The sequence below is a fragment of the Podarcis melisellensis genome (assembly GCF_964234715.1).
Source record: "Podarcis melisellensis genome assembly, chromosome: 8".
NCBI lineage: Eukaryota > Metazoa > Chordata > Lepidosauria > Squamata > Lacertidae > Podarcis > Podarcis melisellensis.
The window spans coordinates 85005913-85019563 of NC_138540.1; the positions used below are offsets into that span (position 1 = coordinate 85005913).

At 52.7% G+C, this 13651-nt stretch overlaps 1 protein-coding gene across 9 annotated transcripts in view; it reads right to left on the minus strand.

Moving 5' to 3' along the window:
• RYR1 (ryanodine receptor 1) overlaps positions 1-13651 on the minus strand; it is a 213709-nt gene that overhangs the window by 51961 nt on the left and 148097 nt on the right. For 6 of the 9 annotated variants that reach the window (XM_081921856.1, XM_081921861.1, XM_081921858.1 and 3 more), the window contains exons 68-76: positions 12057-12144; positions 11853-11945; positions 10037-10051; positions 7899-8069; positions 6520-6579; positions 6226-6363; positions 4680-4792; positions 2051-2147; positions 668-774 (exon numbers count right to left, since the gene is read on the minus strand). In XM_081921856.1, the coding sequence (XP_081777982.1) occupies positions 668-774; positions 2051-2147; positions 4680-4792; positions 6226-6363; positions 6520-6579; positions 7899-8069; positions 10037-10051; positions 11853-11945; positions 12057-12144 (882 nt within the window). The remainder of the gene's footprint in view (positions 1-667; positions 775-2050; positions 2148-4679; positions 4793-6225; positions 6364-6519; positions 6580-7898; positions 8070-10036; positions 10052-11852; positions 11946-12056; positions 12145-13651) is intronic. The other 3 variants (XM_081921862.1, XM_081921863.1, XM_081921857.1) reach the window with 1 other exon arrangement.

Consider the following 13651-nt stretch of genomic DNA (forward strand, 5'->3'; position numbering starts at 1 on the left):
ATACAAAAAGTTAATATCAGTAATACCAGTTAATATCAGTAACAGCAAAAACTCCCAACTAAACTTTCCCCCAAATACCCCAGTCCTTGCTAGGCAGCAGCCACAGTCCTTATGAGGCCTGTCAGGCCACGCCCATGGCCAGAAAAGATGTGTATGATAAGGGCTTCAGTTCCAAATCAATCCTTGCACTGGAGGGAGTACCTCGCAAGACGAAAAGAATCCATTCCGCGAGTCTCTTCGTCTTGCGGTTTTTTTGTCTTGCGAAGCAAGCCCATTAGCGGCTTAGCGGATTAGCGCTATTAGTGGCTTAGCGGATCAGCTGATAAGCGGCTTAGCGGCTTAGCGGATCAGCTGATAAGCGGCTTAGCGGCTTAGCGGATCAGCTGATAAGCGGCTTAGCGGCTTGGGAAAAAGGGGGGGGAGGAAAAAAACCACGCAGGAACTCGCAAGACATTTTCGTCTTGCGAAGCAAGCCCATAGGAAATTCGTTTTGCGAAGCACCTCCAAAACGGAAAACCCTTTCGTCTAGCGGGTTATCCGTCTTGCGAGACATTCGTCTTGCGGGGCACCACTGTATAGATGGTTCCTGGCAAAGAGTATACCCAGTTGAGGTCTGCATGCATGGCTTGAATAGTGCTCCAAAGAACTAAGATGTTAGAAGACTCACCTCTTCTCGGTCAGCGCTGTCCTGCTGAAATGCAGGATGAGCTGATGCAAAGGATCCGGTTTCTTTTCTGCCTCCTCCTCTTCTTCCTCTTCCTCCTCCCCTGGTTTCTACATCCCATCCCCCCGGCAAGAACGAAAGGAAAACAGCGTTAGAGGTTAGGCGTGGGGCAGCTGTCCCCTGGAGTGTACGGGATTCCTGATGCTATGATAGGGATTGGGGGGGAAGAAAACCATAGAAAAGCCTCTTCCTGGGAGACGACAGAAAAGGAAAACCCCTAGGGCAGCCTTTCTCAACCTGTGGGTCCCCAGATGTTGTTGGACTACAACTCCCATCACCCCTAGCTAGCAAGGCCAGAGCTCAGGGATGATGGGAGTTGTAGTTCAACAACATCTGGGGACCCACAGGCTGAGAACCACTGCCCCAGGGTATAGCACCTGGTGTGCATTTATATATACCGTATTTTTCGCTCCATAGGGCCCACTGGACCATAGGGCGCACCTAGTTTTTAGGAGGGGAAATAAAGAAAAAAATTTATTCCCCCCCCAGCCCCAAAGAGCAAAGAATCAAAGACAGCCAGTGGGATCCATCCTGCTGGCTGTCTTGGCTTCCTCTTTAGCCACGCGCAACCTCTCCAGCCGGGAGAAGCTGCGCACGCCTTTGTTTATAGCCACAGGGCTGGGACAGGGGAAGCTCGAGCTTGCCCCGACACCAGCCACCAGAACAGGCTGCTATCTGCAAGCCTTCGGAGCCCGGTGGGAACTCCCGCCGGGCTCAGAAGGCTTGCGGGTAGCTGCTTGAAGCCCGGGGAGCGCAGCGGGGTTCAGGCTGCAGGCTGCTATCCGCAAGCCTTCGGAGCGCTCTGAAGGCTTGCGGACAGCTGCCTGAAGCCTGGAGAGCGAGAGGGGTCGGTGCGCACCAACCCCTCTCGCTCTCCAGGCTTCAGCGAAAGCCTGTATTCGCCCCATAGGACGCACACACATTTCCCCTTCATTTTTGGAGGGGGAAAAGTGCGTCCTATAGAGCGAAAAATACGGTATATATATCTATCGGTTGGAAACATGGGAGGACTAGAAAACTCAGTGGCTCATTCCACACCCAGCTCAGCACCTCTCCTGTTCTACCTTCCAGGAAGGGCATTCCAGACCCAATGATGTCTCTTCCATTCCTGCTATTAAACCGAAGCCAGAACACTGCTCTTTGCTGCCAACGAGTCAGGCATATAGACGACTCCCACCACAGAGCTGCCAAGTGGTACATGCCCCCCTGCATGTGTTCGTGTGTGAATGCACACACACACACACACACAGCGTCCAACTTCCCATTTAATGCTAGAACTTCAGGCTGCACATAGCATTTGGTTCCCATTCTTTCCCCAGGACTCACAGACAGATCATCAATCATCCTGTCTTCAAAGGGGTGCTCTTCGGTAAGGATCCAGGACAGCTTGTAGCTCTCCAAGTACATGTTGCAAGCCCGGTGCCTGGAAAGCAGACGGGGGGCAGGTCAGCCATTAGCCCAGCTCTGCCCTGCCTGCTTCACGTAGTGAAGAGGTACACAGGAGCGGGGTACCATGCTTGCGAGATCACTGTGCCCCATAGATGCCCCCTTGAATACTTTACGTTAGGATTTTTACCTATCCATGCTGCTCCAGCAGTAGCACTATGTTTTGTGTATATCATGTGAGTGAGTGAGCGTGAGACAGGAAGTCTCAGTACTGCTGGAAGTTGGTTTCACTTCTGAAAGTGTTGTTTTTCTGTACTGGTGCTCAGAGAGCACTGACATGCTGATGGATTCGCTGTATATAGGTAAAGGGACCCCTGACCGTTAGGTCCAGTCGTGACCGACTCCAGGGTTGCGGTGCTCATCTCGCTTTATTGGCCGAGGGAGCCGGCGTACAGCTTCCGGGTCGTGTGGCCAGCATGATTAAGCCGCTTCTGGCGAACCAGAGCAGCGCACGGAAACGGCGTTTACCTTCCCGCCGGAGTGGTACTGTCAGGGAACTGCCATCAGTGCCGGAGGGAAAGAGCAAAATCCAGAGGGATTCCAGAGAGCGTCCCAGGATTGGGAGAGGCAGCCCATCTTCTGGGGAAGGGAATTAGTGTAGCACCAGTGGAGAAGGGGGGCAGATGGGGGAATCGGCGAGGCGGTCCCATGACTCCTTGCCAGGGACCAGCGGGGAGAGTAGGGTTCCTCCGCTGCCTACGCCCTCCTTGCGCAGAAGGCTTTCGCGCAGAGAGAGTAGGAGGAGACTAGGCGTCAAAGAGCTTCTTTGCTGGAAGAAGTTTAAGAAACGCCCACTGACGGATTCTGCCAGCGATTGAGACAGCTGTCCGAACAGAAAAGGTTCACTCAGGCAACCCAGCCAGGTGTTTGCACCGGCTTACGCACGAGCAACCCCGAGAACCATTACAGGTACCTATTCATCTACTTGCATTTTTGACGTTCTTTTGAACTGCTAGGTTGGCAGGAGCAGGGACCGAGCAACGGGAGCTTACCCCATCGTGGGAATCGAACCGCCGACCTTCTGATCGGCAAGTCCTAGGCTCAGTAGTTTAACCCACAGCGCCACCCGCGTCCCCTCTCTGTATATATAGACTGTAAATAAAGTAGTTTTAGAACTACGATTGACTCTTTCTTCTGCTATGATAGGCCAGAAGACGAGTGTGATCCTCTCAGGAGAGAGGGGTCGCTTATGACAGGTCTTTCTGGACTGAGGGAGATTTACAGCCAGGGAGACCACCGGAAAGACACCCTGATGACTTGGGAAGTTTCCAACACTTTAATCCGGGGAACAGGAGCTGCTACAGGTGTCACATAACACCCCTGCCACACTTGTAAGAAATCGATCTTTTGATATGGCAGTCCCTACACTTCGGAACTCCCTGCCTATTGACATCAGGTAGGTACTTTCACTGTACTCCTTTCACTGCCCGCTAAAAACATTTTTTTGTTTAGGCAAGCCTATCCAGGCATGTAGAATGCTGAGATGGGATAGCTCAGTCAGCAGAGAATGAGACTCTCAACCTCAGGGCCATGGGTTTGAGCCCCATGTTGGGCAAAGACATGACCCTATTGATCCTTCTGAACTCTACATGGGCTTTCTAATTTTCTAATTCTACGTGGGTTTTCAGCTTATCGTTGATTTTAATAATTTTTTTTAAATGTTTCATACGGCTGTTTTCAATTGCTTTTCTTTTACTGGTGACGGTCCTCCTCTTTTCGTAAACCGCGTTGAGGTTTTATTGCAACACAGTGGCATATAAATCTTATGGAATAAATAAATAATTCCCTCCCCACCCCATAGCATGGCCAGCTAGCAGTCCCAGCAATTAAAAAAAAAAAAATTATTTACACCCCGCCCTTCCCGGTTCAGAAAACCAGGCTCAGGGCGGCTAACAACAAATTTAAAACACTTAATTGATGCAACAAAAAACAGCATAAAATACAGTATAAAACGTGAATAACAATAAATTCAGAATTCAAACATCAATTTAGGGGAGAAATCCATCCAATAAACATTACATGATCACCAGGGCTAGCTGGCTAAATTAGTCCTATTTGGGCCAGCGAGGAGACCAGGGGAGAATTAGCTGTGGGATCCCAGAGTGGGCAAACTTCATAAAAAGGGGAAGGGGAGGGAAGGAAGGGGAATAAAAGATCAGGCTAAGTTCAAATTGAAAGCCAGGCGGAATAGCTCTGTCTTACAGGCCCTGCGGAAGTTAAATCTTGCAGGGCCTTGGTCTCATGGGACAGAGCATTCCACCAGGTCGGAGCCATCACTGAGAAGGCCCTGGCCCTGGTGGAGGATAATCTGACTTCCTTAGGACCGGGGACCTCTAAACTATGATTATTCATGGACCTTAAGGTCCTCTGTGGGGCAGACCATAAGTGCCTGTGTGGTCACAGAGACCTCCCGAACCCACAGCTGGGATGCTGGAGTGTTTGCGTGGATCGAGCGAAATACAACTCAACAAGATGGAGCTCAAAACCTCCCCAGATCACCTCAACTCACCTGGGCAGGTTGTAGAGGGGCGTCATGCGGAAGCAGGCCACCACGGCTCGCCGCCGTTGCTTGGAGAGCAGCTTGTGCCACACGGCCTTCTTTGACTTGTAAGGATGCTCCGTCTGCGGGGGGTGTACATATCTCACTGGGGTTGGAGGGCTGAGAGACTCCTCCAGTCATTTCCCACCAACTTTCCCCTCTCCCTTTTCCAGCATGCTACCTCCCTCTGACCCCTTGTCTCTGAGGGATCTCATGAAGGTGGCTGGAGGCTTCAGGGCTGAAAATCGTTTGCAGGTGTCTACCAGGGCACCTCTCCATTCTTAAGGAAATCAGCCTTGAGTGCTCATTGGAAGGACAGATCGTGAAGCTGAGGCGCCAATCCTTTGGCCACCTCATGAGAAGAGAAGACTCCCTGGAAAAGACCCTGATGTTGGGAAAGATGGAGGGCACAAGGAGAAGGGGACGACAGAGGACGAAGTGGTTGGACAGTGTTCTGGAAGCTACCAGCATGAGATTGACCAAACAGGAGTGCCTGGCATGCTCTGGTCCAGGGGGTCACGAAGAGCCAGACACGACTAAACGACAACAACAACAACAACCAGGGCACAGGAGCTGTAGCTCAGCGACAGAACACCTGCGCTGCCTGCAGAAGGTCCCAGCTTCAATCTCTGGACAAATCCCGGTAGGGCTAGGGAGGTCCCATGCCTGAAATCTGGGACAGTCACTGCAGGTCAGTGTAGATGTTACCGAACTGGATAGATTCAGAGTGAGGAGGCTTTCTATACTCCTGTTCCACCCATGTCAGATCTGAGGAGGGGATTCCAAGTGCACTAGAGTTAACTAGACAGCCCCAAAGGGAACTGAACTGCCTTCTGCAGCTATCCTTTCAAGCTGTAGATGTTTTAATGAACTCCTCTGTAGGGAGCTCTCCGTTTAACAGAACAGCAGAAGTGTTTTAACAGAACCCGTTAAAAGTTGAAGGCCCTTACCCAGCTGAGCCACTTAACAGTTGCCTAGATCAGTGTTTTTCAACCTTTTTTGGGCAAAGGCACACTTGTTTCATGAAAAAAATCACGAGGCACACCACCATTAGAAAACGTTTAATATTTTTTTCTTTAATGGCAAACAAAAACGCTGCGGACCGTTCTCTGCTCAGCGGGGATCAATCCACTGATCCCCCTGAGCCGGTGGATGACAGCTCCGTCTCCGCACTGTGTGCGGAGAGGGAGATGTCAGAGCCCCGCTGCTCTCTATGGGGAATCGGATGAGAGCGGACCGCCTGTCCGCTCTCATCCGATCTGATCCCCACCCAGGACGGATGGAAAATAGGGTGGACACAGTCCGGTGCCCGCCTAGTGGGCGAAAATTTGACATTTTAAAAAAAAATCTTTCAAATTTTTCAATTTTTCCCACGGCACACCAGGCAACATCTCGCGGCACACTAGTGTGCTGCGGAACAGTGGTTGAAAAACACTGGCCTAGATCACCTGCTGGTTAAATCTGGCCACATTCTTCTGCCTGCTAAACCCAGCTTGCCAGCTTTCTCTGCCTGTACCTGCTCCAGGTGGTAGAGCACAGCCGAAACCTCCTGAACCCGTTTGACAATCTTCTCTGGATTGTTGCTGTCCTCGGCTTTGCCAGACATCTCCTTGTAAAGGGCCATCTGCCAGCGCATGGAGGAGGAGTTCTCACACTGCAAGGAAAAAAAAAAGACGGGCGTCACTGCAGTTGAGAATGACTTGTGCCCCTCATTCAGGGTAAGGAGGCCTGACTTGCTCCCTCACTAGTCTGGGAGGTGTATTTTGAACTTGCAAAGATCTCATTCCTCAAGCATCCTTGTGCCACTCACCTTGCCCTGGAGGTGCAGGTTGTTGTTGAGGAATTCACGTACCTCCTCATCAGTGTCTTTCTGTAGAGATTGAAAGAAAGAGGAGGCCTTCATATGAGAAAACGAGAGTGGCAACAGTCACGCCTGATATTATTTTGCAACAAGTACCTGTGAGCTGTACTGTACACACATGCTTATGGTACTATATTATTGTACTATATTGATGAAGATGATGATGATTGACTACATTTATAGCCAACCTTTCGTCCAAATAAGAGGGTTAGTCTTGCCTGCTGCCCGGTTGGCACTGACCCAAGACAGCCTTCTTGGTGGTGGCTCCCTTTCTGTGGAATGCTGCCCCAGGTGAAGTGCACCTGCCTCCCTCAATACAGAAGAAAGTTAAAAACATTCCTGCTTACCCAGGCATTTAATGGCTGAGAGATACTGGCCACGGCAACCATGAAATTAATAACTGTGAGGGTATGTGATTGTTTTTAAATGCTTCTTGATGTTCTAAATGTGTCTGAATATTTTTTGATGTTTTCAAGTACAGTGGTACCTCTGGTTACGAACTTAATTCGTTCTGGAGATCCGTTCTTAAGCTGAAACCGTTCTTATCCTGAGGCGCGCTTTCAATAATGGGGTCTCCTGCTGCGGCACGCGCCTCTGGCGCACGATTTCCGTTCGTATCCTGGGGCAAAGTTTGCAACCAGGAGCAGCTGCTTCTGGGTTAGCAGAGCTCGTAACCTGAAGCGTTCGTAACCAGAAGCGTTCGTAAGCAGAGGTACCACTGTATGCTTTTATTCAATTTCAAATTGTACTTTTAAAAATACTTTTGCTGTTTGCCACCGTGGGCTCCTTTAGGATGAAGGGCGGGATGAAATTTGGAAACTAATACAGTGGACGCTCGGGTTGCAAACGTGATCTGCTCCTGCCAACCTAGCAGTTTGAAAGCACATCAAAGTGCAAGTAGATAAATAGGTACCACTCCGGCGGGAAGGTAAACGGCGTTTCCGTGCACTGCTCTGGTTCGCCAGAAGCGGCTTAGTCATGCTGGCCACATGACCCGGAAGCTGTACGCCGGCTCCCTCGGCCAATAAAGCGAGATGAGTGCTGCAACCCCAGAATCGGTCATGTCTGGACCTAATGGTCAGGGGTCCCTTTACCTTTACTAACCCGAAAAAATGCAACCTGAAGGGGCTGTAACCCGAGATATGACTGTATACTCGTATTTCATTATAATTTTCTTAAAGTATTCTAAGTCCCCTACGTCCAGAATTGGAAAGAAAGCTGACCATTTGGCCCCCATTAGCTTTGGGAGACTGGGAGACTTCCAAACCTTCCTGTGTGAAAGAGGCAGATCATTATTCCCAGGGCCCCCCCCCCCACAACCTTCTCACCAGGGCATAGCGTATCTTAGCCAAGTTGATCAGCTCCTGGTCGGTGGGGGAGCACATGTTCAAGCCAATGGGGAGCATCTTCTTGAGCGTGGCCACGATGAGTGATGTCTGCACAGAATAGCGGTCCCCACGCCTCTTCTTCTTGGTTCGCTCCTGGTCCGAGCCACCCGACTGGGAGGAAGGTTAGGAAAGGGAGACAAGGGGAGTTAACACTGTGCGGGGAGTTGTGGCAGGGGGACCGGCCACTCGGGCTATCCTACGGCATGCCAAGAGATCAGCTGGGCAAAAGCTTAACGGCCAAGCGCCGCTCTGAGGATTCAGTGAGGTTTGGGGTGCGGGGTGGGAGGTGGGGTCTAAAGGCTCCCCCCGTGGGAGAATGATGGGCGAGTGTTTTCCTTCGCGAGAAGACAAGAGGAAGAAGAGCCCCCAGCAATGGCCAACGTTGTTCCTCGCACAAAGGCACTCCACGGGGGTAGGCGTCCTTTGAGATCTGCTCCAAATGTAGGAAAGTCTTTATTACACGGAATATTCAAACGGGGGTGGAGGAAAAATACGCCCATTGTTACTTCTGAGGTGTTCTGCCAGGGGTGCATGGATCAAAAACCCGCAAGCATGCACCGGCTTCTTGATCCATAAACTGGAGACGAAATAAAAGAAAATGCTCACACCGGGTGACTTCAGAAGCAGCAATGCACGTGGTTTTCACCCTACATGAGAGCTGTCCTCATGTACGGAAAACGTCCTGAACGAATTAGCCTTATGGGGATGAGAAGGAGGCACTGGGGGGTGGGGTGGGAGTCTGGGATCCAGCGCATGGCAGTGTAGACTGGGAGGACGGCTGAGGGTTGGGTAGTGTGTAAGAGATCCAGCAATGTGTAATTAGAGGCATAGAAAGGGCCGGTGGGAGGACTTTGAAGGGATCTAGGCAGTACCAGAAGAGAACGGTGCAAGCGAGTGGGTCGCACACAGCTTTCCCAAGCCTCGTGCCCTTCGGATGTTTTAGACTACAACTCCCATCAGCCCCGGAACAGGGATGATGGGAGTTGCAGTCCAAAAGGCTGGGGAAGGCTGGTCTCGGGTGTATAAGGCAAAGACGGCCTAGTAAACAGGAGACAGATTTTGGAATCTCACTGATGAAGGCAGGCAGGTCTGAAGATGAGTGGGGAGAAGGACTGAACTTGCATGAAATGGAGCAGCTGCCATCCCTGACCCCTGGAAAGGTAACGTGAACCAAGACACCCTTGTCTCCTTCCCCGCCGTGCCTTTGTCCTCCTACATTCCGCTGTGCAAAAGAGCCTTTCTAACCTCTACACATAACCACACACAGAGACACACAGCACCGTTGGCAGCCAAGACACATAATCTACCACGTGTGGAGTCACGGGCACCCTCCCTCCCATGTGGTGGCAGGGCAGCAGGCAGTGGTGTCACAACAACTGGATTATGGGATCCGGGATCCAGAAAGTAGGGGAGGAGAAGAGATGGCAAATAGGGGAAACCCCGGAGTACATGGGTCCAGGTTAGGGGACGGAGATCTGTGCATGGCCCAAAGCATGCTGGGAGAGGAAGAAGGCTTCCAGAAACGAGCAAATGGAGGTGGGTTTTTTTAAGGAAGGGGCCACTTGCGGTCAGAGGCTTCAGGACATTCTGGCCAGGGAGACGAATGACGTAACTCCGGAAGCAGGGGTGGGTCGTGCCCTGAAATATGGCGACTTGTCCAAGGGCATGATGGGAGTTTGGTCCCGCCAACGGAGGGCACTTGGTGGCTCGTCAGTGCCAACCCATCGGATGCATGATGCGTTGCTGCCACAGCCACAGAAAGCCACTGCGTTCTTGCCATCCTCCATGCAGCCGTGAGCCCTTCCCTCTCTCCCTGCACCCCTGATTATATCAAGATAATAGCTGTCAACGTTTCCCTTTTCTTGCGAGGAATCCTACTCGGAATAAGGGGATTTCCCTTAAAAAAGGGGGAAATGTTGACAGCTATGATCGAGATGGTTCTCTCCCAGGAGGAGGGAGGGGAGAGTCACGGCAGAGATGCGAACTGCACCATGCTGTCTCCACAGGATCACCCCCCAAAAAACCCCCGACAACAACAACAACAAAAGGGGTGGCGGAACGTCCATTATTTCGCTAACCTGGCCTTCTCCAGACTAAACTCAACACAGGCGAGGGGAGAAGAGGGAGACAAGACAGAAGAGGAGAAAGAGAAGGTTAGATGGAGTGGCAAACTCCCCTCCCTCTCACACAAACACCCGGCAAAGAATTCAGGGAAGGTGCAAGAAGGTCCAAAGCTGTCCACCGGCATCTTTCTTCTCCCCACTGCCTTGCCCAAACCGAGCAATCCGAAGAGCGAGAAAGCCGCTGCTTACAGGAAGAGGCCCAGGCCCGAGCCTTGGGCACAATTTGGCTGGCATGGAATCTTCCCGCTCTTTTGTGTTTTTGTTTTCCAAAAGAAGAGAACCAGGTTTCTAGTCCTCCCTGTTCACAAGAGGAAGGAAAGCATGCAGGTAGGTCTGCTGAGGGATCCTTGAGCAGGACATCCGTATGGTTAAGTGGAGGGGCTCTCTGATGCCCCCCCAAACCGTGATGCCCTTTGTCAACCCATGGTGTCCTCCCTCCCCACTTTACCCCAGCCTAACCCGCCCTCCTAGATCTCCAACACAAAAGCTGCTTCTTGGGCCCAGGCTTCTTGCATGCTGCAAAGAGGTAAGAACTGAATTGTGCAAGCGTGGGGTGGGCGAGGACTGATGGTTCAAAGAGCAGGTGGCAGCCAAGTTGAAAGGGTGAGGGTGGCAGGCCCTCTCAGAGGCAGCCTGTGGCAGATTGTGGTGCAGCTAGAGATGGGGTGGTGATGGCGATGGGATGCATTTGGCTGAGGTGGGGGGAGTGGTCCACTTCAACATGCAGTAGGTACCCCACAAAGGAAAGGAAAAGACAGTTTTAATAATGTTGTTCAACTATTATCACCATTGTTTATTAAATCTGTATACTGCCCTTCATCCGAAGATCACAACATAAAAATCATTTGCACAGGTCTTCTTTGTCCTAACAGATTACAGTGGTGCCTCGCAAGACGAAATTAATTCATTCCGCGAGTTTTTTCTTCTTGCGAGTTTTTTGTCTTGCGAAGCACGGTTTCCCATAGGAATGCATTGAAAATCAATTAATGCGTTCCTATGGAAACCGCTTGCCGGGCTGGCGGTGCGGAGAAGGGCTTTTCTCCCCACCGCAAGCCTTCAGGACAGGTCCAGGAACAGAGGGGAAGGCGCGTTGCGCTTCTCCTCTGTCCCCGGACCTGTTCTGAAGGCTGGCGGCCCACCGCCAGCCTTCAGAACAGCCATCCGAAGGCTGGCGCGGGGAGAAGGGCTCTCTGCCCCACCGCCAGCCTTCGGAGGAGCCTTCCGAAGCCTGGCGGGGGGAGGAGGTCTCTCCGCCCCACCCCCAGCCTTCGGAGGAGGTCTGAGGACAGTGGGGAAGACGCGCTGCGCTTCCCCGCTGTCCCCGGAGATTTCCCTATGGGCTTTCGTCTTGCGAAGCAAGCCCATAGGGAAATTCGTCTGGTGAAGCACCTCGAAAAACGGAAAACTCTTTCGTCTTGCGAGTTATTCGTCTTGCGAGGTACCACTGTACCCCAGTAATCCACACAACAGCCCTGAAAGGCAGGCAGGAATGATTACGGACATGTTAGGGGGAGGTGGGACTGGGAGGGAGCAATAAGGGTTTGCCTAAGGGCATCTAATAATCTCACGGCTGTGTTGGGGACTTCCTGTTCCACAGGAAGTCAACCCTTGTCAACTGCACTAGGGCAGCCAATCAGGGACTTCCGGTCAAAACAGAACCCAGAGGTGGTCGCTTCAAAGGTTCATCTAGGTTCCCCTTTCGGGGGTGATAGACCCCACCACCACCCCTGGTGGCAAGAACCCCTCTTCCACACCCCAGCCCTCCTCTCACCTTGGACATTTTGCTCTTGCTGTCAGCTGTCAGGAAGGACATGTTGTTGATTTCGTTCTGCACTACGAAGTTCTGCTCCTCCCGTTTGAAGTTCTGGGGCATGGGAGGGAAGAACAGGTGAGCCACATTTCGTGGGAGATGCTCTCGCGCGTCTCCATCAGCACCCACGCAACCACCACCCTCTCTGCCGAAAAGGTGACTCACGTGTGACTTGGACCAGTAAATGAACACCTCCCCGACCATCCGGAACAGCTCCTCGGCATCTGAGTTCGGTTCCGTCAACCAGTTGGCCCTGCAGATTAAAAAAGAACGGTCAGTAGATACCACCTTCCCACTTCCATAGCTAATGGGGCATATTCAGGGCACATTAAAAAAACAACACACAACACAACTAATTTAAGGCGTGGTATTAGATTATCTCCCCCTTTTCTCCCATCCCTGTAAGTGGACAATGCAAGTTGTTGCTGAATGGTGCAGTTATCTAGAGGTAAACATTTGGAAGGGAAACGTAGCAAATTGTCACAACCTTCTGGGTATTTGGCGGTTAGGCACTGGTATAGTTCTGTAGATGGAAGAGGGGAGGTAGCACCATCACCTGCCCTGCATATTGAAGGGTAGTCTGTTAAAGGATTCTGGGGTGTGTGGCCCTGTCCAAAGCCTAGGGAGGTTAGGGCCTAAGGCACGCCCCCTAGCGGTGACCCCGGGGGAGTTCCTAGTTGATGTGCATCAGCAGGACTCCCCCTACTGGTGGTTAACCCTTCCCATATTTTTCGTCCCATAGGACGCACCTACTGTTTTGGGGGGGAAATAAAGGAAATTTTTTATTCCCCCCCCCAAACCAGGTCGGGGAACAGTGGGATGGCGGCGCTGCGCCTCCCCGCTGTCCCCTGAGCTTGTGGGGCTGGCCGATGTCTGTCCGGCGTGCGCTGCTATCCGCAGCGTGGGGAGCCCTGCGGGGAAGTCCTGCAGGGCTCCCCACGGTGCGGATGTCTGTCCGGCGTGCGGGGCGCTCTGCTTCAGGGCGCCCCACGCGCCGGGCAGCAAGCTGCTATCCGCAGCGTGGGGAGCCCTGCGGGGAAGTCCTGCAGGGCTCCCCACGGTGTGGATGTCTGTCCGGCGTGCAGGGCGCTCTGCTTCAATGTGCCCCATGCGCCGGGCAGCAGGCTGCTATCTGCAGCGTGCAGAGCCCTGCGGGGAAGTCCTGCAGGGCTCCCCACGCTGCAGATGTCTGTCTGGCGCGCGGAGCGCTCTGCTTCAGGGCGCCCCGCCCGCCAGGCGGCAGGGGCGCTCTGCTTCAGGGTGCCCCGCCCGCCAGGCGGCAGGCTGCGGACACCCGCGCGAAGCACGGGGCGTCCTCCAAAGGGGGCCCCGTGCTCCCCTGCAGGCTGCCGCCTGCAAGCCTTGCACGCCCGGGGGGGAGTTCCCCCCCAGTGCGCAAGGCTTGCCGACACCTGCACGAAGCACGGGGCGTCCTCCAAAGGGCGCCCCGTGTTCCGCGCTGCAGGCTGCAGCGAGTTCCCCCGGGCGCGCAAGGCTTGCGGAAAGCTTCCTGGAGCCTGGAGAGCGAGAGGTGTCGGTGCGCACCAACGCCTCTCGCTCTCCAGGCTTCAGCGAAAGCCTGCATTCGCCCCATTGGACGCACACACATTTCCCCTTCATTTTTGGAGGGGAAAAAGTGCGTTCTATAGGGCGAAAAATACAGTAGTCACTTAGGACCAATGCCTAAGCCAATACCGCTCATCACCTGTAACCAATCAAGTTGTGGCCTTTTTCAGCCCATTAACCTTAATAATTGCGTC